The sequence below is a fragment of the Symphalangus syndactylus genome, chromosome 9 (assembly GCF_028878055.3).
Source record: "Symphalangus syndactylus isolate Jambi chromosome 9, NHGRI_mSymSyn1-v2.1_pri, whole genome shotgun sequence".
Classification (NCBI taxonomy): Eukaryota; Metazoa; Chordata; class Mammalia; order Primates; family Hylobatidae; genus Symphalangus; species Symphalangus syndactylus.
Genome location: NC_072431.2, coordinates 124,207,556 through 124,229,804, shown reverse-complemented (window position 1 = coordinate 124,229,804; position 22,249 = coordinate 124,207,556). Strand labels below are relative to the sequence as shown.

The 22,249-nt window shown below is 41.0% G+C and overlaps 1 protein-coding gene and 1 pseudogene across 1 annotated transcript in view; one reads left to right on the top strand and one right to left on the bottom strand.

Annotated features, from left to right (window-relative positions):
• LOC134731359 (homeobox protein engrailed-1-like) overlaps window positions 1–22,249 on the top strand; it is a 34,509-nt gene that overhangs the window by 8,970 nt on the left and 3,290 nt on the right. Inside the window, exon 2 of the mRNA XM_063609172.1 lies at window positions 19,299–19,472. Within this exon, the coding sequence (XP_063465242.1) occupies window positions 19,299–19,318 (20 nt within the window). The 3' untranslated portion in view covers window positions 19,319–19,472. The remainder of the gene's footprint in view (window positions 1–19,298; window positions 19,473–22,249) is intronic.
• LOC129490773 (ferritin heavy chain-like) lies at window positions 7,235–17,724 on the bottom strand (annotated as a pseudogene).

Sequence of the window (22,249 nt, the reverse complement as noted above, 5' to 3'; positions counted from 1 at the left end):
CTTTCCTTACTTATTCTTTGGAAACAGTCGCTAAGTCTAGCCCACTCCCAGCGGGGGTCAGGGGCACCCAGAAATGAAGCTTCACCTCCTAGAGAGGGGAATATCTCTCTATATATATACTTTGGAATTCTTCTACAAAAAAGATTTGTTTCTTCCCCCTTATTTATAAATATTGTTTTTAGTGACTGAATTACTGGCTATACTATAGTTTAGCTAAATAGTCTTCAAATGTTGCACATTTAGGTGGTATACAATTTTTTACTTAGAGAGTCTTGTATTAATAATTTATAATCATATGATGGATTTTTTAAATTTGCATTTTTATCTGTAGTGTTTTAAACACATTCCTTGCTCCAAGGAACATATATTTACAATTTCAAAAAATCAATACCTCTTGAGCATAGGCCTGCATATTTTGACTGAGAACTCTTTTATCTCCAAGATTTTAAACTTGGAGCTTTCTGCTGTGATCGTAATCCAGGCAACTCTCCAGCACGGTTCTATCCATTGAACCTCTTTTTCTCAGTTAACTTGACTTTATTCATTTTTGCATCCCACTTCACTCAGCATATCCCACTTTCCAGCCTCGCATGATGCCTATGACAACAGTCTTCACATTTTTTTGCTCCTATAGTTCCCCTTGCCAAACATTTTAAGTTGAAATATAACATTTTAATCATTCCAAAAGATGCAGTTTCTAGCACATTAGAGATATTTTAAAATAAAAATGTTACATGAAGTGTAGTATAAATACCCACAGTGATTTCATAGCCACTATTATTCATTTTCAGAAAAACGTGAATAAATACATCTGTATTTTAAGGAATAAAGAATTCTTGTTCTTTAATAAAAATTTATTAGCATTTAAAAATTTTCCATATTTGCTTATTCTCCTTGAACTCTAATTTCCATTCTACTTGCCCTGTAGAATTTTGTTGTAATCCAATACATTTTATATTTGAAAGTACTTTAGGGCCAAATGTGGTGGCTCACACCTGTAATCCCAGCACTTTGGGAGGCCAAGGTGGGCAGATCACCTGAGGTCAGTAGTTTGAGACTAGCCAAGCCAACATGGTGAAACCCTGTCTCTACTAAAAATACAAAAATCAGCCGGGCGTGGTGGTGCGTGCCTGTAATCCCAGCTACTTGGGAGGCCGAGGCAAGAAAATCATGTGAACCCAGGAGGCAGAGGTTGCAGTGAGCCAAGATCATGCCATTGCACTCCAGCCTGGGCGACAGAGCAAAACTCTGTCAAAAAAAAAAGAAAGTACTTTATTGAGGAACCCATCATAGTTCTCTATAACAGTAATATGTATATAAATTGAAATTATAAAGTGCACTTTTTTCTTGTGATTATAAGACATAGATTTTTTCGTCAGATTGTTTTTCATTAAAATTAGTCATATATAATTGACCAAATCAACATATATTACACATTTTAATACATTATTCATTATGAAAATTATATTAGAGGCCAGGCACGGTGGCTTACGCCTGTAATACCAGCACTTTGGGAGGCTGAGACGGGCGGATCACGAGGTCAGGAGATCGAGACCATCCTGGCTAACACGGTGAAACCCCATCTCTACTAAAAATACAAAAAATTAGCCGGGCGCGGTGGCGGGCGCCTGTAGTCCCAGCTACTCGGGAGGCTGAGGCAGGAGAATGGCGTGAACCCGGGAGGTGGAGCTTGCAGTGAGCTGAGGTCGCGCCACTGCACTCCAGCCTGGGCGACAGAGCAAGACTCCGTCTCAAAAAAAAAAAGAAAGTTATATTGGAAATGTTTCTCTTAAGCAGATGAGTCATGATCAAGTTTTTTCTAAGTATAATATTTAATGAAAGTGAAAGGCAGAGATGGTAAATACTACTCAGTCTGGCAGTTGGTAGATATTTTAATTTTTTCTTACTAGGAGGTAAAATTTTTTGACTTTTTTTTTTTTTTTTAGAGATAAGGTCTTGCTATGTTTCCCAGGCTGGATTCAAACTCCTGGGCTCAAATTATCCTCTCGTGTCAGCCAGGATTACAGGCACGCACCACTGCCTCGCTTAAACATTTTATAAGATAAAGATAAACTAGAAAAAAATATTATGTGATGATAGGTTCTTGAAATACAGTTGGCTCTCTATCAGCAGTTTCTACATTCATGGATTCGACCAACCCCAACCCTGATGGAAAAAACAGTACCTGCATTCTGCATTGGTAGAATCCGCGGATGCAGAATCTGGCACCTCCTCACCGCACCCCTTCCATCCCACCTCCCCCTGTGAGTGCTAACTAAGGAACTTGAGTATCCATGGATTATGGTATCCATGGGGGTTCTGGAACAATCCCCCACAGATAAGGAGGGCCAACTGTGTATTATTGAATAACACATTCAATTTAAGAGAATCACTTAAATTTTTACCCTGGATTTTAATCAGTGTATCTGGAAATATTTAGTATTCATGGGAAACTTTCCAGTTACATTTTAAGAATCAAGTTTAACCAGTTTATACCACTTCATCTGTGCAAAGATGATTTATTTACCAGCTCTAATGACAAATCTTAGAGATGAGTAGTGAGAACATCTTAAAAGAATTGGCAGGGCACGGTGGCACGTGCGGTAGTCTCAGCTACTCAGGAGTCTGAAGTGGGACAATCACTTGAACCCACCATCACTTGAGTTCGAGGTTACAGTGAGCCATGATCACCACTGTACCGCAGCCTGGGTGACTGAGCAAGACCCTGTTTCAAAACAAACAAAATTGTTTATTTGAAGGGAGACTGAGAAACACTTTAATGTTCTATATTTCTTATCAATGCTATGTTTGTTTTGCTCCTGTGGGAGTCTTTCTCACTCTTTTTATACAATTCGAAAGACAGAAGAGGCAGAACTGGGCCATTTCTGCTTTCTCTTTCCTAGGCCACAAGTGTTGCTAAAGAATGCAGCAAAATCATGTAGGTCCCTTAAGTTAAAATTCATATTAATGTGGCAAGTTTGAATCATATTTCACAAAAGCATCTATGTAAGAAACATTTTGTCTATTATGACAAATAACTCTGACTTTAATACTGTTGACTAGCAGGAAATTCAGTCTCACTGTAGGGTTTCCTTCCTCCTTCTAGAAGTTCACAAGAAGTTGGCTGATGTGCTGTGCTGGGTACATATGAAAGCTTCCTCATCTTCAGACCATCCTGATTGGATGATCCCTTGAATGTCTTGGTAGCCCTACAGATAGCAAAAAAATGTAAAGAATCAGAAAGATTAATATAGCTCAATAAAGTATCTTACCACTTTTCCACTGAACTCTTAAGATCACTCAACTGGTCCTTCATTAAATTTTGTTTCCTCTCCATTGTATAACCCATTATGACTCTTTCAAGTCATGTCAATACTTCTCAAGTTCACACTTAACCTTGAATCATCCTCAGTCTTAGCAGATAACCTTTTCCCCACAGAGAAGATCTGCCATCAAGCTCTTCTCAAAGTAGTACCTGTCTTTCTTTGTCCCTGCTACCTCGATGGAAAAGTAAAGAATTTCCCTCACACTGTCCAAGGTTAATTCTTTCTATTTTGGGGAGTGGAGGAAAGGCAATGCCCTATATTGCAGAGGATCATATATTTACTATACCTTTGTTTTCACAATACAAACTCAAGGAAATAGAATTCTGAAAAAAAACTTCACTGTGGGTGTATGAAGAGAAGAAAATGAAGCATTGTAGGGGCCATGTGTTAGAAAAAAGGCTGAGTAAACACTGCAAATATTGTATTTCTGTCACTGCTCATCCTTTTCTCGATACCGTCATAATATCTATAAACAAAGCAGATTTTCCTTGCCTTAAACAAAAACTTTCTCTTGAACCTACAGTGTGTAGATCTGTGTTTTTTCACTTTTTATTTCGAAATAATTAGATTCACAGAAAGCTGCAAAAATAATACAGAAAGGTCCTTTGAACCCTTCACTCATATCCTCCAATGGTTATATCTGAATTATAGTATAATGACAAAATCAGGAAATTGATCTTGGAACGATGTGTATGTATCACTTATCACACGTTGTAGATTCCTGCCACCACAATCAAGATACAGAACTATTACACCACCATGAAGACCCCTAGTGCTACCCCTTTAGAGTCATTTTCTCCTCCTCCCAATTCCTAACCCTTGTCAATCACTAATCATTTCTCCATCCCTATAATTCCATCATTTTGAGAATATTATATATATTAAATCATACAGTATGTGGCCTTTTGAGATTGGCTCTCATCACTCATCTTAAGGCTCTTAAAACCCATCCAAGTTTTTCTATGTATCAATAGTTCATTGCTTTTTATTTCTTTTTTTTTTTTTTTGAGACGGAGTCTTGCTCTTTCCGCCAGGCTGGAGTGCAGTGGCGCTATCTGCAACCTCTGCCTCCCGGGTTCAAGCCATTCTCCTGCCTCAGCCTCCCAAGGAGCTGGGAATACAGCTGGCTAATTTTAGTACTTTCAGTACAGACGGGGTTTCACCATGATAGGTTGATCTCAAACTCCTGACCTCAGGTGATCCGCCTGCCTTAGCTTCCCAAAGTGCTGGGATTATAGGCGTGAGCCACCGCGCCCGGCCACAAATAATTTTCTATAATATCCCGGGGCAAGCCGGAGAATTTGGCAGTCCCATTGCGGGTCCCCTCAGAGACTCACAGGTCGGTGGCATGGTGCGGAGAGCCCAGGTTCACAGCGCAGCTCGTGGGGCGTGTCCACCTTGCAGGTGGCTCTTCCTCCACGTCTCAAGTGGGGGCTCACAGATGACAGGCGTAGGGAATCCTCGAGGCTCTCAGGAAATTTCACTCCGCTTCTCCTGCTCTGTGGTCTTTTTGGTCAGCAGAGTGTTCTTCTGCATCTCTGTGGCCTTCAGCTTGGCCTTATCCAAGCTGGCAGTTTCCTCCAGGTCCAGTTTGTGTGCCATTTTCTTAACCCCTTTCCCATTTGCCCTGAGAATACTCTCCAGCAGCACTTGTGGCCGCAACGTTTACCCACAACTTTGCCACAAAATATCTCGCTTTTATTACTATTTTCACGTGGTTCTAGAATATTGACTTTGGAAACAAAAGACATCAGTCTGTTTATAGCATTTTTTTTTTAGTAGTGGTATTTCCATTTGCAAAATATAGTGATTCTCGATCACTGAAAATGCCAGATCCTAGAAAACATAGCATTCCTACATGGGATGTTAACATCGTTCTCAAACAGTTGTTGCCCGAAGATTCATTTGACAAATCCGGTTTTTCCGAAATAGACGATTCTGATGATTCAGACTATTTTTATGTTAGTTCTGTTTAGAAATAACTTCAGGAACGGTTTTTATATTTTATTTTCACATCAAAAATCAGTCAGATTTGCTTCAGCCCCAAAGAGCCTGTTTATGTAAAATCAAATGAGCACTGGCAGTGAGCTGCCCTTTTTTTTTCTAAACAGGAAAAGGGCTAAAGCAATCCGTGGCATCCTGCTCCAACCCTGGGTTCCTGGTGCTCCCATTCATGTTGCTGTGGCAAGAGACCCAGTTTCAAGCATTCCTGATATATTCTAGGTGAGAGTTCTTTGTCACACACGTGATTTGCAAGTATTTTCTCCGTATGCGTAACTTGTCTTTTCGTCTTCCCTGTAGGTCTTTCACAGACTAAGAGTTTTACATCTTGATGAAGTCCACCTTATCAGATTTTTTCTTTGATGGATTATCCTTTTGTTGTCATGTCTGAGAACTCTTCATTAAGCCCTAGATCCCAAAGATTTTTGTTCTGTTTTCTCTTTAAAACTTTAGCGTTTAATGTCTAATATTTAACCCTGTGATCTACTTTGAGTTAATTTTTGTAAGGTTTAAGTGGAGGTTCATTTTTTTGTCTATGGATATCTGAATGCTCTAGCACCTTTGTTGAAAAGGCTACTCTTGTTTTCTTGAATTGCTTTTTCACCTTTGTCAAAAACTTTAGAATAAGCTTGTTTGTATCTGTAAAACTTTTGCTGGGATTTTTTTCTTTTGTAAGAGATGGGGTCTCACTATGTTGCCCAGGCTGGAATGCTTTGGGTACTCACAAGCAAGGGCCCACTACTGATTAGCATGGGAGTTTTGACCTGCTCCATTTCCAACTTTGTCCAGTTCACCACTCTTTTGGCAACCTGGTGGTCCCCCACTCCTGGGAAGTCACCATATTGACCTTGGACTTAATTTGGACACCTGATCACTCAGCATAGTGCACTATAGCCTGGAAGTCCTGGGCTCAAGCAGTCCTCTTGCCTCAGCCTCCTGAATAGCTGGAACTACAAGTATACACCGCACCTAGCTTGCTGGGATTTTGATAGGAATTAAATTTATAAATATATTATAAATTTAATTATATATACATTTCTATATTACATATTATATAGAATATATAAACATTATAGAAATATATATATTTAATTATATATAATTATATATGATATAGAAAAATATATATTTATATAGAAATTTGAGGAAAATTTAGGTCTTTATTAGGTTGAGTTTTCTAACCCTTGAACACAGTATATCTGTTAATTTAGTTCTTTCATTTCTTTGATTGCCATTTTGTAGTGTTCAGCCTACAAGTCCCACACACGTTTTGTTAGATTTACAACTAAGTATTTTATTTTTTGGAGTGATTGTTTTAATTTCAGTGTTCATTGCTAGATATAGAAATACAGTTGATTTCTTACAGTTTAGCTTGTGTCTCAGACCTTGCTGAACTGACCAATTAAGTTTAGAAGGTTTTATTTCTTTTTTTTTTCCTTTCTCTATTTTTTGCAGATCTGTTGGGATCTTCTACGTAAACAGTTATGTTATCTGTAAATAGGGATAACAAATACACTCTGTGTGATTTCAATATTTTTCAGTTTTCTGAGGGCTTTTCTGGCCCAGGATATGGTCTATCTTATAGATGTTACTTGGGTGCTTTAAAAGATTATATGTTCTGCTTTTTGTTGGGTGGAATATTCAATAAATGTCAATTAGATCCTTCTAGATGATGGTGTTGTTGAGTTCTTTTTTATTCTTTTTGTATAAAGATAGGGTCTCACTATATTGCCCAGGCTTGTCTCAAACTCCTGAGCTCAAGTGATCCTCCCACCTCGGCCTCCCAAAATGCTGGGATTACAAGCACGAGCCACTGCGCCTGGCCAGAATTTTTTTTTTTCCTTTTTTTGGGTACCAAATTTCTTTATTTGAAGGAATGGTACAAATCAAAGAACTTAAGCGGATGTTTTGATACAACTTATAGAAAAGGTAAAGGAAACCCCAACATGCATGCACTGCCTTGGTGACCAGGGAAGTCACCCCACGGCTACGGGGAAATTAGCCTGAGGCTTACCTTTCATTATCACTGTCTCCCAGAGTGTGCTTGTCAAAGAGATATTCTGCCAAGCCAGATTCGGGTGCTCCCATCTTGCACAAGTTGGTCACGTGGTCACCCAATTCTTTGATGGCTTCCACCTGCTCATTCAGGGAATGTGTCTCAATGAAGTCACACAAATGGGGGTCATTTTTGTCAGTGGCCAGTTTGTGCAGTTCCAGTAGCGTCTGATTCACATTTTTTTCCAAATGTAATGCACACTCCATCGCATTCAGCCCACTCTCCCTATCATCATAGTCTGGTTTCTTGATATCCTGAAGAAAGATTCGGCCACCTCCTTGGTTCTGCAGCTTCATCAGTTTCTCAGCATGTTCTCTCTCCTCATGAGATTGGTGAAGAAAGTATTTGGCAAAGTTCTTCAAAGCCACATCATTGAGGTCAAAGTAGTAAGACATGGACAGGTAAAAGTAGGAGGTGTAGAGCTCCAGGTTGATCTGGCAGGTGATGGCGACCTCTGAGTCCTGGTGGTAGTTCTGGCGCACCTGTGAGGTGGAAGAGATCGTCATGGCAGCGACTAAGGAGAGGCGATGGCCGCAGCTGCGCGGCGCTGGAGCGGCTGCGGGGGCCTTGGGGCAGTCCCAGGGCGCAGTGAAGAGGTGACGGAGGGCCGGCTATTGGCGGCTGGCCGGGGCGGAGTTCCATCCAAGGTTGCATCCAAGCACTGTTGAAGCAGGAAACCCCGACGACTCTCGACGAAGAACGTCTCTTTTTTTTTGAAATGGAGTCTCACTCTGTCACCCAGGCTGGAGGGCAGTGGGCACAGATCTTGGCTTACTGCAACCTCTGCCTCCCAGGTGGAAGCAATTCTCCTGCCTCAGCCTCCCAAGTAGCTGGGACTACAAGCGCGTGTCACCACGCCTGGCTAATTTTTTGTATTAATCCCAGCTACTCAGGAGGCTGAGGCAGGAGAATCGCTTGAACCCAGGAGGTGGAGGTTGCAGTGAGCCGAGAAAGTGCCATTGCACTCCAGCCTGGGCGACAGAGCAAGACTGTCTCCAAAAAAAAAAATACCTGTAGCCCCAAACCTACACTACAAATAGGCTATGCTTGGTCATTCCTAAGGGCAATAAAAGCTTTCCTCTAGAGTTGAGAAGAGGGTCAGAAAGGTAAAACCAAGAAAAAAAGTGAAAAGAAAAAGGAAGCATTTTTGTTGAAGGCATAGAGCAACTAGTCTGAGATCTATATACTCTCTGTCTTCTTGAACTCCACTCTGAAATCTTCTTGGTGTTTGAGACAGGGCAGCAACATGTTCTCCTCTAAGAAACCCATATTATATCTAATTCCTGTCTATTTGGAAACATTGTCTGTCCCATTTTATAAAATTCCTAGGTAAGGCCCTGGCCTTAGACAGGGAACTCCTTTACTATCTTCTGAACTATAGCATGTAGTATTAGTCTGACTTTTCAGGCCTCTTAGAAAGCATAACAGGCCGGGCGCGGTGGCTCACGCTTGTAATCCCAGCACTTTGGGAGGCCGAGGCGGGTGGATCACGAGGTCAGCAGATCGAGACCACGGTGAAACCCCGTCTCTACTAAAAATACAAAAAATTAGCCTGGCGTGGTGGCGGGCGCCTGTAGTCCCAGCTACTTGGAGAGGCTGAGGCAGGAGAATGGCGTGAACCCGGGAGGCGGAGCCTGCAGTGAGCCGAGATTGTGCCACTGCACTCCAGCCTGGGCGATAGAGAGAGACTCCGTCTCAAAAAAAAAAAGAAAGCATAACATGAAGAGCCTTTGTGTAGAAGAAAGCAGTCAAAAATTCCCCTTCAGTTTTTAGGTTTTGAACTCAAATCAAGGCCCAGATTTCCTCCTTATTGAATTAAATTATTTAAAGATGTTTAGGGGGTGGGGAATGGAAATTTGTTGATGAAAATGAACCTTAGGTGATATCAGGGCCTATCCTGAAAGCAGGCATCAGTTGGTCAAGATAACATATCTGTGTCCAATATGCTAGTAGCAGTTAGTTTTTGTCCCATCAATTTAACACCAGGTGCAAGGGAGCAACCTTGTTTTTGGTGATAATACCCCTATGGAGTTACCCCTATGTTGTCAGATGGTGAGGTAATATTTTGCAATGTTTCATAAATGTCGTTTGGTGTCAAGAAATGATATTTGTGATAAAGAAATCACCAGGTAGGTCTAAAGCAAAAAACGGCTGGGTGCAGTGGCTCATGCCTGTAATCCCAGCACTTTGGAAGGCCAAGGCAGGAGGCCTTGCATGCCACTGCACTCCAGCCTGGGCGACAAAGTGGGACCTTGTCTCAGAAACAAAAACAAAAACAAAAAAAAGCAAACACAAAAAGGCTTGGGGAGGCCGGGTGCGGTGGCTCACGCCTGTAATCCCAGCACTTTGGGAGGCCGAGGCGGGTGGATCACGAGGTCAGGAGATCGAGACCAGCTACTCGGTAGGCTGAGGCAGGAGTATGGTGTGAACCCAGGAGGCTGAGCTTGCAGTGAGCTGAGATCATGCCACTGCACTCCAGCCTGGGTGACAGAGCGAGACTGTCTCAAAATAATAATAATAAGGCTTGTGCTTAAGCCCACTAGTGTGCCTTTCTTGTAAGATCAGTAAAAGTGAAATTATCTTTGAATACACCTCATCTGTTTAAAAATCCTTTCCAGGACTGATTTCTTTTGGTTGCAAAAGCTGGCTCCTGCAAGAGTTTTCTACAATGAGTTTGTCAAACTGCAAAGTCTGTAGGCACAGTTCTCCACAAGACTGCCTTTACTTCAGATAACGCCGCAAGTTTGGGGGTTCCCAGGGCAACTCTCACTTCTGACCAGCTGGCTATAAATTCAGGGGTTCCCACAAGCATTCTCAGGTTTGATAATTCACTAAAAAGTTTCACTGAACTCACTAAAAGTTGTATATGTATTATAATTTTATTATAGCAAAAAGATATAAATTAGAATCATCCAAAAGAAGAGATGTATCAGGTGACATCTGGGAGGGATCCAAATGCAGAGCTTCCATTGTCCTCAGGGGTGTGTTACCTACCCAGGATCAAAGTGTGAAAATAATCAAGGCATGTTGCCAGCCAGGGAAACTCACCCAAGTTTCAGTTCCCAGAGTTTTTATTGAGGTTTCCTTATGCAGGGATGATTGATTGAATCATTGTGCACGTGGTTGAATTGAATCTCCAGCCCCTCTTTCTCAAAGGTCAAGCTGATATCACATGGCTCAAAGTTCCAACCCTCTAATCACATGGTTGATCTTTCTGGCAGGGATAGCCCACATCTGAAGCACTTCACTAACAGAAATTATCAGGTGTGATTTGAGGGGCCCACAATGAATAACAAAGATACTCAGATCACTTGGACAATTCTAAGGTTTTAGAAATTAATCTCCCAGGGCAAGGCACAGCATCTCACGTCCATAATCCCAGCACTGTGGGTGGCTGAGGTGGGCGGATTGCTTGAGTCCAGGTGTTTGAGACCAGCTCAAGCAACACGGCAAAACCTCAACTCTACAAAAAATACAAAAATTAGCTGGGTATGGTGGTGTGTGCCAGTAGTCCCAGCTATTTGGGAGGCTGAGGTGGGAGGATCACTTGAGCCCAGCAGGCAAAGGTTGTAGTGAGCTGAGATAGCACCATTGCACTCCAGCCTGGGCCCTGCCTCAAAAAAGTGAGAACCTGTCTCAAAAACAAAACAAAACAAAACAACAACAACAAAACAAAAAAAAAAAAAAAGGAGAACCAGGTGCGGTAGCTCATGCCTGTAATCCCAGCCCCAGCAGTTTGGGACGCCGAGGCAGGCAGATCACTTGAGGTCAGGAGTTCGAGACCAGCCTGGCCAATATGGTGAAACCCCGTCTCTGCTAAAAATACAAAAATTAGCCAGGCATGGTGATGTGCGCCTGTAATCCCAGCTACTCAGTAGGCTGAGGTAGGAGAATCGCTTGAACCCAGGAGGTGAAGGCTGCCATGAGCCGAGATCATGCCACTGCACTCCAGCCTGGGCGACAGAGTCAGACTCTGTCTCAAAAAAAAAAAAAAAAAAAAAAAAAGGAAATTATCTCCCAGGAGCTTGGGACAAAGACCTGCCAAACTGCCAAATTTTTTATTATATAGTCCCTGAATATTGTTTCCATGGAGGGGAACATGATGGGGGATTTTGTATTTCTGGACGTCTGACCTGTTGTGTTACTCTAACAAAAAGTCACTTAGTGGTTGACTCCAATTACCAGGAAAGAATTAATTTATTTTTCTTTCTTTTTTTTTTTTGTCAGAGCAGAATAACTTGACTACTGATTTATTACACAGAACTAATATAAAAGGAAAATGAAAGCACCTACTTGTAAAGAGAATATAAACCCAATAGTATGATTTTGTGTTTTAGCCAAATATGAAAAATTATAGCCAAGCATTAGACTTTTACCAAGGAGTGATTAAGGAGACGAAACACATTATTAAGGATAAGGACCTTATAGGTATAAAAGTTAATAATCCAAAACTTCAAGGTAACTAGAAAGAAAGAAAATAGCTTGAACAATAACAAACAAAAGCCTGCTGATGCAAGCCTGACGATCTGACTCCAGTCATCTAGGTCTTATTTAATGAGTCTCTGATGGAAGCTGTCTACTTCATGCAGTCATCTTGATCTGAAAGTCTTGGGTGGAAATGGTCTCCTCATGATCTTGCGGTTTCTGGCCCATAGGGCTTTCTTGTAACTTAAGGATGAGAAAATCTCTTTACTTGAGAGAAATGTTTGTAAGCATCAACACCCCAGAATTTTGTTGCAGTGTTAGATGTTTATAGTAACTTATATGGGTTCTTTTCATCAAGGCTTAAGGGCTATTTTTCTCTGAGGTCTCTTCCACAAGATAAAAAATATCAGAACATCATCAAAATAGAAGACAGTCGAATGATTTCTTGAGGGGTAACAGAAAATTAATATATAAGCATATAGTCAATGATTATCCTGGGAATAGGAGCATATGAAAAAAAGGAGACTCCAGGGCTTTTAAATTTGTGCCACAAGGTATATTACAGTGGTCCCTGATCGACAAAGACATAAGAACTTAATAACCTGATACAAAATCTTTTTGGAGACAATTATTGTACCAATATTTGTACATGAAAAAACTATATTTCTAAGATATGTCAATCAGGGACCAGAGAGGAAACAGAAACCACATCAGCTTTTTGAGCAGGGAAAGTTTAATATAAAGAATTATTAACTAGCAGGAGGTGAGTGAATTCAAAAAGGAGTAAACAAGGACTCTAAAGAATCCAGAAGCAGCAAGTGCAGAAAAACAGTGCATCCCTCTAGGCTGAGAAGAATGAACGATAAAGAGGAGAAAGGGCTCCTCTCAGCAACCCCAGGGCTGAGATTCAGACCTCTTCAAAGAAGACATTTTTTTTTTTTTTTTCTCAGACGGAGTCTCGCTCTTAATGCCCGGGCTGGAGGGCAGTGGCGCGATCTCGGCTCACTACTGCCTCCGCCTCCCAGATTCAAGGGATTCTTCTGCTCCAGCCTCCTGAGTAGCTGGGATTGCGCCACAACGCCTGGCTAATTTTTGTTTTTTTAGTAGAGACGGGGTTTCACCATGTTGGCTAGGCTTGTCTCGAACTCCTGACCTCAGATGATCGGCCCGCTTCGGCCTCCCAGAGTGCTGAGATTACAGGCGTGAGCCACCGCGCCCCGGCCAGAAGACATGTTTACTACAAACACAGCCACACAGCCTGGCAATGGTGAAGATACTTGCAAGAGGGGCCTATAAAAGTGATTCACCACTGCTAGTGGGGATAGGCAGGCTGGGCCAGTCTGCAGAAAGGGTCAGCTGTTGCCAGAGGATATAGGTAGCTGGACCTGGTCTAAAGTCGCCTTAAGAAGAGGGACTATATAGACTGAGGGCACAGCTAGAGCTACTTTGTTAAGGCTCGTGTATTGAAGACTAAAAATAAGAGGGCTGGAGCCCAACCGAAAAGTGTCTTTCCGCAGCCGTGGCCATGCAGTGTCACTCTAGCGCCCTCTGTCGATGAACCATAACATTTTATCTGTTGGCAAAAAAATGATTATAGGGTTCAGGACTGATCATGAATCAGGGCAAAATAGTGTAGATTTGCAATGGAGCGATGATATTAAATTGGTAACTAGCACATAAGCATTCACAATCATGAAATAATATTAATAATTTTTTATTCCAAATTTTATTTTATTTCAAATTTTATTTCCAAATATATTCCAATTTTTTTTTTTTGTTCTAGACGGACTCTTGCTCTGTCACCCAGGCTGGAGTGCAATGGCGTGATCTCGGCTCACTGCAACCTCCGCCTCCCGAGTTCAAGCGATTCTCCTCTGCCTCAGCCTCCTGAGTAGCTGGGACTACAGGCTCGCCCCACCATGCCCAACTAATTTTTGTATTTTTAGTAGAGACAGGGTTTCACCATGTTGGCCAGGTTGGTGTCAAACTCCTGACCATAGGTGATCCTCTCGCCTCAGCCTCCCAAAATGCTGGGATTACAGGCGTGAGCCACCGGGCCTGGCCACACATAATTAAAATTTAGAGAATGTCACACATGCCTAATTATTTCTACTATTTTTCTTTTATAAATTGAGAAACTGACTCTGGCTGAACTGGTGGCTATTCCAGTAAATTCAAAGAAAGTTTTATTTATAAGAGAACTTTACAGGCCAGGCATGGTGGCTAACTACATCTGTAGTCCCAGCACTTTGGGAGGCCGAGGCGGGTGGATCGCTTGTGCTCAGGAGTTCGAAACCAGTCTTGGCAACATAGTGGAACCCCATGTCTACTAAAAAATACAAAAATTAGCAGACGTGGCGGTGCACGCCTGCGGTCCCAGCTACTCGGAGGCTGAGGCAGCAGGATTGCTTGAGCCCAGGAGGCAGAGGTTGCAGTGAGCTGAGATCACACCACTGCACTCCAGCCTGGGTGACAGAGCAAGACCCTGTCTCAAAAGAAAAGAAAATAATAAAATCTTAAAAAAAAAAGAAAAGAAAACTTTACAGTCTGATTATTCTGAATTAGGGAACTGAATTTGGAACAGACATAATCAAAAAGAGTTGTCAGAGGACATTAGACATACGCATAAGCCATTTTATTCAAAGGCTATACATGGTTGTAACAAATAGGATACACAAAGATAAATAATAGTGATTACTAGTAATTTTTATTTTTATTTTATTTTATTTTTTTTGGGATGGAGTCTCAGTCTGTCACCCAGGCTGGAGTGCAGTGGCGTGATCTCGGCTCAAGGCAACCTCCACCAACTGGGTTCAAGCGATTCTCCTGCCTCAGCCTCCTGAATAGCTGGGATTACAGGCGCATGCCACCATGCCCAGGTAATTTTTGTATTTTTTTAGTAGAGATGGGGTTTCACCGTGTTGGTCAGGCTGGTCTTGAACTCCTGACTTCGTGATCTGCCCATCTCGGCCTCCTAAAGTGCTGGGATTACAGTCATAAGCCACCGCTCCCGGCCCTTGATTCCTAGTCATCTAACTTTAAAAAATTCCTTGCCAAAATGATTCCATCATGTTTAAGAAGTCTAGAGAGTTAACAGAATATTTTGGGAATAAAAAAGAATTTCTGTTTATCTGAGCATGAATAACTAGGTTGTTACGGGAAGAAAATGCAGATCTTAATTTTACTTTTTGTTTTCAATCCATATTAAAATTTACAGTAAAGGATATGTAAGCCCTCAAATTTGTCTTTCGTCTTTTAAGTTTTTATTTATTTATTTATTTTATTTTATTTTTTTGAGACGGAGTCTGCTATACATGGTCGTAACAAATAGGAAACACAACGATAAATAATAGTGATTACTAGTAATTTTTATTTTTGTTTTATTTTATTTTATTTTATTTTTATTTTTATTTTGCAGGCTGGAGTGCAGTGGTGCAATCTCGGCTCACTGCAAGCTCCACCTCCCAGGTTCACACCATTCTCCTGCCTCAGCCTCCCAAGTAGCTGGGACTACAGGCACCTGCCACCATGCCTGGCTAATTTTTTGTATTTTTCGTAGAGACGGGGTTTCACTGTGTTAGCCAGGATGGTCTCGATCTCCTGACCTGGTGATCCGCCTGCTTCGGCCTCCCAAAGTGCTGGGATTACAGGCGTGAGCCACTGCGCCCGGCTAAAATTTTAAATAATTCTTTCGAATTTATTTTTATATAACTCTATAGATATGCATTGAGACATACACAAATATGTAAATATGCCAGCAAGTGATTAAACTAAGGCTTTAAATTGTAGCTTTAAAACATATTTAACTTAAAAAAATTTAACTTCATCAGCATATTAAATAAAACAATGTATATATTATGTTATTAAATAAACATCTTTATAAATTGCAATGATACCCTTAAAAAACAGACAGGCATACCTTATTTATTGTTTTGAATGCATACTCCTATTTCTGTTTAACGGTTCTCATTATTACAAACTGTAACCAAAGTAATCTATTATGAATTTTTCAGACACAAGATAAATTGAAAGGTAGAATACCAAGAACTATATTGCTAATGCTTTTTCCTTTGAACAAATAAATATTACTTTAATACATTTTAAGGTGGCTGAATAATATATATGCATAAGTAAAGGCACATATATATACATATATGTAATCATTAAAAAAGATTTGCACATCTTGCTAATCTATAGCCAGTGCATACATTAAATTAAGGTGTAAGATTATTTATTTATTTAATTTTTTGAGAGGGGTCTCCCTCTGTCACCCAGCCTAGAGTGCAGTGGCGCAATCTCGGCTCATTGCAACCTCCGCCTTCCTGACTCAAGTGATCCTCCCACATCAGCTTCTGGAGTAGCTGGGACCACAGGTGCATGCCACCATACCAGGTTAATTTGTTTTGAATTTTGGTAGAGACAAGGTTGTGCCACATTGCCCAGGCTGGTCTCGAACCTCCGAGCTCAAGCAATCCACCTGCCTCGGCCTCCCAAAGAGCTGGGACTACAGGCCGAGTCACCATGCCCGGCCTAGAAATAATTTAAAGTTATGCTTAGTGTTCAATGTTTTGTTTTCTTTTTTATATAAAATGATTTGGCGCTTGAACTCATGAAGCAGAGGTTGCAGTGAGCCAAGATCACGCCACTGCATTCCAGAGTGCCTGGGCAACAGAGTGAGACTCAGTCTCCAAAAAAATAAATAAATAAATAAAATAAAATAATTTGGGTAATTACAGTATATTTGTTAATAAATTTATTTTAATATTAGTTTAATGTCTTAAAGTTGATTAAAAATCTGGAAATTAAAATTTAGGTCAGGCCATTGAGTTCTTATCATTTGTACTGTAAGAATCCATGAGCTGGCCGGGCACGGTGGCTCACGCCTGTAATCTCAGCCCTTTGGGAGGCCCAGACGGGCGGATCATGAGGTCAGAAGATCGAGACCATCCTGGCTAACACGGTGAAACCCCGTCTCTACTAAAAATACAAAAAATTCTCCGGGCGTGGTGGCGGGCGCCTGTAGTCCCAGCTACTCAGGAGGCTGAGGCAGGAGAATGGCATGAACCTGGGAGGCAGAGCTTGCAGTGAGCCGAGATTGCACCACTGCACTCCAGCCTGGGCGACAGAGCGAGACTACATCTCAAAAAAAAAAGAAAAAAAGAATCCAAGAGCCTGTGCTCAGTGACTCATGCCTGCAATTCGAGCACTTTGGGAAGCTGAGAATGGCTTGAGCTCGGGAGTTTGAGATCAGCCTGGGCAACAAATTGAGAACCCCCATCTCTACAAAAATAAAAACTAAAATAAATAGAAAATTAAAATATTTTAAAAATTCATTTAATTTTTCTTAATTCAAGAATTTTAATTCTTGATAAATCTATTATTTCATTCAGCTAAATATAATTTCTTGTTTGTAATCTTAAACCATCTGTAAAAATGATAACTTACTGGGCTGATAGGATATTAATCCTACATTAGTAGAAATTTTAGAAGTTTAAATGAGAAACGAAACGCAAATCTTGTATTAAAGAAAATATTGGGTCGACATTTTTATTATCTGAAAAAGTCAGGGAGAAGGCATAAAATTGGTTTTAAGCTAAAATTTTATCACTATAAAATGTTCAAAGAATCATCTATTTATCAGTAATATTACATAGACTTCTAAAATTATTAAAAAACCCCTCAGTATTTACATATAAAACATTTTCCAAAAAAAGACTTTTGAACTCATCGTGCCAGGAACTCTAAGTATCTAGCTTTTTTTCTTGTCTAGGTATCAAGGCCGTTACCTAAACCTACCTCAGTAGTTCTTTGCGATGAGGAAATTAGGAAAGGGCCTTTAATAGGGTGATTTTTCAGGTGAATTTTGCTTGTAAGAAACTTATTGGGATAGTTGGATTCTTGAGAAGAGGAAGACATCATGGCAAGTTTTAAAGAGAAAGCTGTTAGTCTTGATAAATAAGTTGTTTAGCTGTTTCACAATCTTATCTTCGAGAAATATTTTCCAGAGCAAATAAGCTAGTTATTTTTGCTTGGCGTCAATATTATTTAACATAGGGAATGAAAGCATGTTTGTCCCCATGGTTGCAGGGTTATGTTGGTTTCAGTTGTCACTTGTGTCCCCTCACTAAAATGCAAGCAATGTGAGAGCAGATATTTTTGTGTGTATTTTTCCCTTTTCTATGCCCAGCACCTAAAACATCTAGCAAATAGTAGGTGTTGGGTAAATATTTGCTGAATGAATCTGAATTAATGGATGCATGAGAATAGCCAAGAACATTTTTAAAAAGTAAGGACAGACAATTTAGCAGTTAAAAGAGGTACTACAGTCGGGTGCAGTGGCTCATGCTTGAAATGTCAGCACTTTGGCAAGCCGAGGCAGGCAGACTGCTTGAGCTCAGAAGTTTGAGACCAGCCTTGGCAATATGGTGAAACCCTGTCTCTACTTGAAAAATGCAAAAATTAGCCGGGCTTGGGGGCCTGTGCCTGGAGCCCCAGATACTCAGGAGGCTGAGGTGGGAGGATAACTTAGGCCGGGGAGGTCGAGGCTGTGGTAAGCTGAGATTGTGTTGCTGCACTACAGCCTGAATGACAGAGAAAGACCCTGTCTCAAAAAAAAAAAAAAAAAGTACTACAAAGTTACAGTAGTTAAAACAGTGCGGTATTGGAACATAGATCCATTGAACAGAATAAAAAATCCAGAAACACACACACACGTCTATTAAACTTTCATTCCACTTTAAAGGAAACGTCAACCTTCTCAAGTATATGTGTTTTTTTGGTTGGGGGTCTTTGTTTCGAGAGAGGGTCTGGCTTCATCACCCAGGCTGGAATGCAGTGGCATGATCATTACTCACCACAACCTCCGCCTCCAGGGCTAAAGCAATCCTCCTGCCTCAGTCTCCCAAGTAGCTGGGACTACAGGCATACACCACCACACTCAGCTAACATTTGTATTTTTAGTAGAGATGTGGTTTTGCCATGTTGGTCATTCTGGTCTTGAACTCTTAGACTCAAGGGATCTGCCCCCCTTGGCCTCTCAGAGTGCTAGGATTTCTTGGGTGAGCCACCGTGCCTAAACCAAGTATATGTTTTAAAAGGAGAGGAATTTTTCTCACAGTTGCTTCCAAGTTGACCACTGCTTCTCTGTCAGTGATCCCTCAATCCTTTTTTGGTTGTGCTGGTTACAATCTAGAACTCATTAACTGTGATTTCCTCTTACATCAATGCTGACAACTGCACAAAACCTTCTCTAGACTAAAAGAAGGTAACATGAGGCCGGCTTAGCTTGCTTCGTAAATTGGTCCTCGCTTCCATCTACAGCTCCAATTATAAAGCTGTTAGTTGCTCTAAGAGGAGTTAATAACATGTGAAACTATAGACCAGATGTGACTTTTCGCAAGGTTGGAAGCAAAGGTTCCCAAGAAGTTGTACACTGCCCAGGGCGCCATTATAGAGTCGCTTGGCTCTTAACTTTTCTCTTCATTCCTTAGGTCTACCCTCCTTTCTGTAATAGAGCTTCCTTTTTTGAAGAGGAAATCCCACCTTCTAACCACTGTTAGATGGTCTCACTGTAGGAGACATTCTCCTCTCCAGGAGTACGGTACTTTAAATTTGAGTCATTTCTTCAAGAACGACGGCTCAGAGCAGCAACAAGGAAGTCTAAGGTAAGCTTTAGGAGATGAAGTCCTGTCTTGCAGTCCCATGCGGGCCAATAGCAAATTTGGACCTCTTTCAGATCTTCTCACGAGAGATAACTGCACATATCTTTTTAATTTTGTTTGGAAGTCTATTGGGTAGGTAACTGTTGGATTAGAAATATATACACTTAAATCACTTGAGGAGCCGGGCACAGTGGCTCACGCCTGTAATCCCAGCAGTTTGGGAGGCCGAGGCGGGCGGATCACAAGGTCAGGAGATTGAGACCATCCTGGCTAACACGGTGAAACCCCGTCTCTACTAAAAATACAAAAAAATTAGCGAAGCGTGGTGGCGGGCGCCTGTAGTTCCAGCTACTCGGGAGGCTGAGGCAGGAGAATGGCGTGAACCTGGGAGGTGGAGTCAGCAGTGAGCCAAGATTGTGCCGCTGCACTCCAGCCTGGGCAATAGACTGAGACTCCGTCTCAATAAATAAATAAATAAATAAATAACTTGAGGATAAATACTGGAGAATGCTAGTCTAAACTTATAAGTAGGAAGAGAAACACTTTCCTATTGCCCGTAATTTGCAAGAACACCACTGCTTATATTAGAGTCATTACATTGTTATACATACTGATTTCAGTGTCTTTCTTCCACCATTGCCCTCGCTCCTACTCCTTAATTTTTGCTTTTCAATTATACTCTGTTTAGACCCGTGAGGAGTAATAATAAATAGGCTCAATTCTTAACAATAGGCTTATGTAGACAATGTTACCCTTCCTGGTGAATCTTGGCTAGAGTAATTCAATTATTCATTGTAAGGTGATAAGCTAACGTCTTAGACTTGGTACAATTCTCCTCTCTAATTTGTGATGGCAGTGGTGGTGTAGTAGTGATTTCGTGCTTCCAGTTACATAAAAGTGTCATTTCTAGATGTTACTAAACTTCATTAATAATCAGATAAATGTAAATTAAAAGGACAACAGAATAACGATATATCACTTTTTGCTTATCAGATTGGAAAAGTTTCGATACTGAGAAAATATCTAGTGCAGAAGGAAGTGGACACTTTCCCCCAATGTTATTATTTGTTTAAGTTGATACAATCTTCCTGGAAGGTAACCTGGTAGTATTTTTAAATAATTAAAACATCGTCAAATAGTGACTCCTCAAAAGCTCATTATAAAAACTGTTGATTAAGCAAAGTTAAGTGTACTAGATTTAGTTCATTAAGAAAGTATACCACACTGACTGAGGCTTAACGGTGTCTCAAAATAGAAAATTAGAGCCAATTATTTGTAGAGTTTTAGAGCTTGGGCTGAATACTTTCAGGGAATGTCAGAAATATGATGAGGATTGGGCACAGTTTATGATACAGTAGCTTGATATTGGTGGGCACAGTAAGGGAATTGTTGTAAATCATTTCTTTTCTTCTTCTTTTTTTTTTGGTACAGGATGTCACTCTGTCACCCACACTGTAGTTCAGTGGCTCTGTCACGGTTCACTGCAGCCTCAACCTGGTTCAAGCCATCCTCCCAACTCCCCCTCCTAAATAGCTGGGGCTACAGGCATGTGCTACCATACCTGGTTAATATTTGTATTTTTTGTAGAGATGAGATCTCATCATCTTGCCCAGGTTAGTCTTGATCTTCTAGGCTCAAGTGATCCCCCCTACTCAGCTTCCCAACGTGTTAGAATTACAGGCATGAGCCACCATGCCCAGCTCTTTACTGTCATTTTTTTTTTTAACTATCATTTTAAAAAGACAAATATGGCCGGGCATGGTGGTTCACGCCTGTAATCCCAGCACTTTGGGAGACCAAGGCAGGCAGATTGCGAGGTCAAGAGATTAAGACCATCCTGGCCAACATGGTGAAACCCCATCTCTACTAAAAAAAAAAAAAAAAAAAAAATTAGCTGGGTGTGGTGGCGTGTGCCTGTAGTCCCAGCTACTCGGGAGGCTGAGGCAGAAGAATCACTTGAACCTGGGAGGCGGAAGTTGCAGTGAGCCGAGATTGCCCCACTGCACTGTAGCCTGGTGACAGAGCGAGACCCCATCTCAAAAAAAAAAAAAAAAGACAAATATGTGAAATATACATAGACAGTGTTTTATTTTTTAAATAAAAGGAATAAGTTGATAAACATCTAAATGACTGGATAAATTATGGGCATTTATAAAATAGGTCATTATGCAGCCATAAAAGGGTATTTTTTTCATATCGACATAGAAATGTCTATGCTTATTAAAAAGAAAAAGTATAGAATTACAATGCATATGTTAGCATTTGTTTGGCTTCAAGCGGTGATGTGCCAGAGCTGGTTCATATTTGCTTGAGAGAGCACAGGGCTCTTGAGAGCCAAATGTGCACATTTCTTCACAAGTGCAGTCAAGCTTCATGTTGGTTGTTTAAAATTGGCCATAGTGAGAGTATTTATTTACATCAAGGAAGTCAGCACAGACTACAAATCAGGGGAACTTTTTCCCTCCCCCAGAGCTGGTTTACTAGCATGCCACTGGCTTCAAGTAACAGAAAACATGACTAGCACAGGCTTAAACTCTAAGGCCATTTATTGCTTACTCCAAGGAGATCAGGGGAGATCAGGGGTGGTAGGCAGTTCAGGAAAGGGTCAGCAACTAATTATGTCATCGAGGATCAAGGCTGTTTTTATTCTTATCTCAGTAAATGTGCCCTTATATTTCTTTTTTTTTTTTTTTTTTTTTTTTTTTTTGAGACAGAGTCTCGCTCTGTCACCCAGGCTGGAGTGCAGTGGCGCGATCTCGGCTCACTGCAAGCTCCGCCTC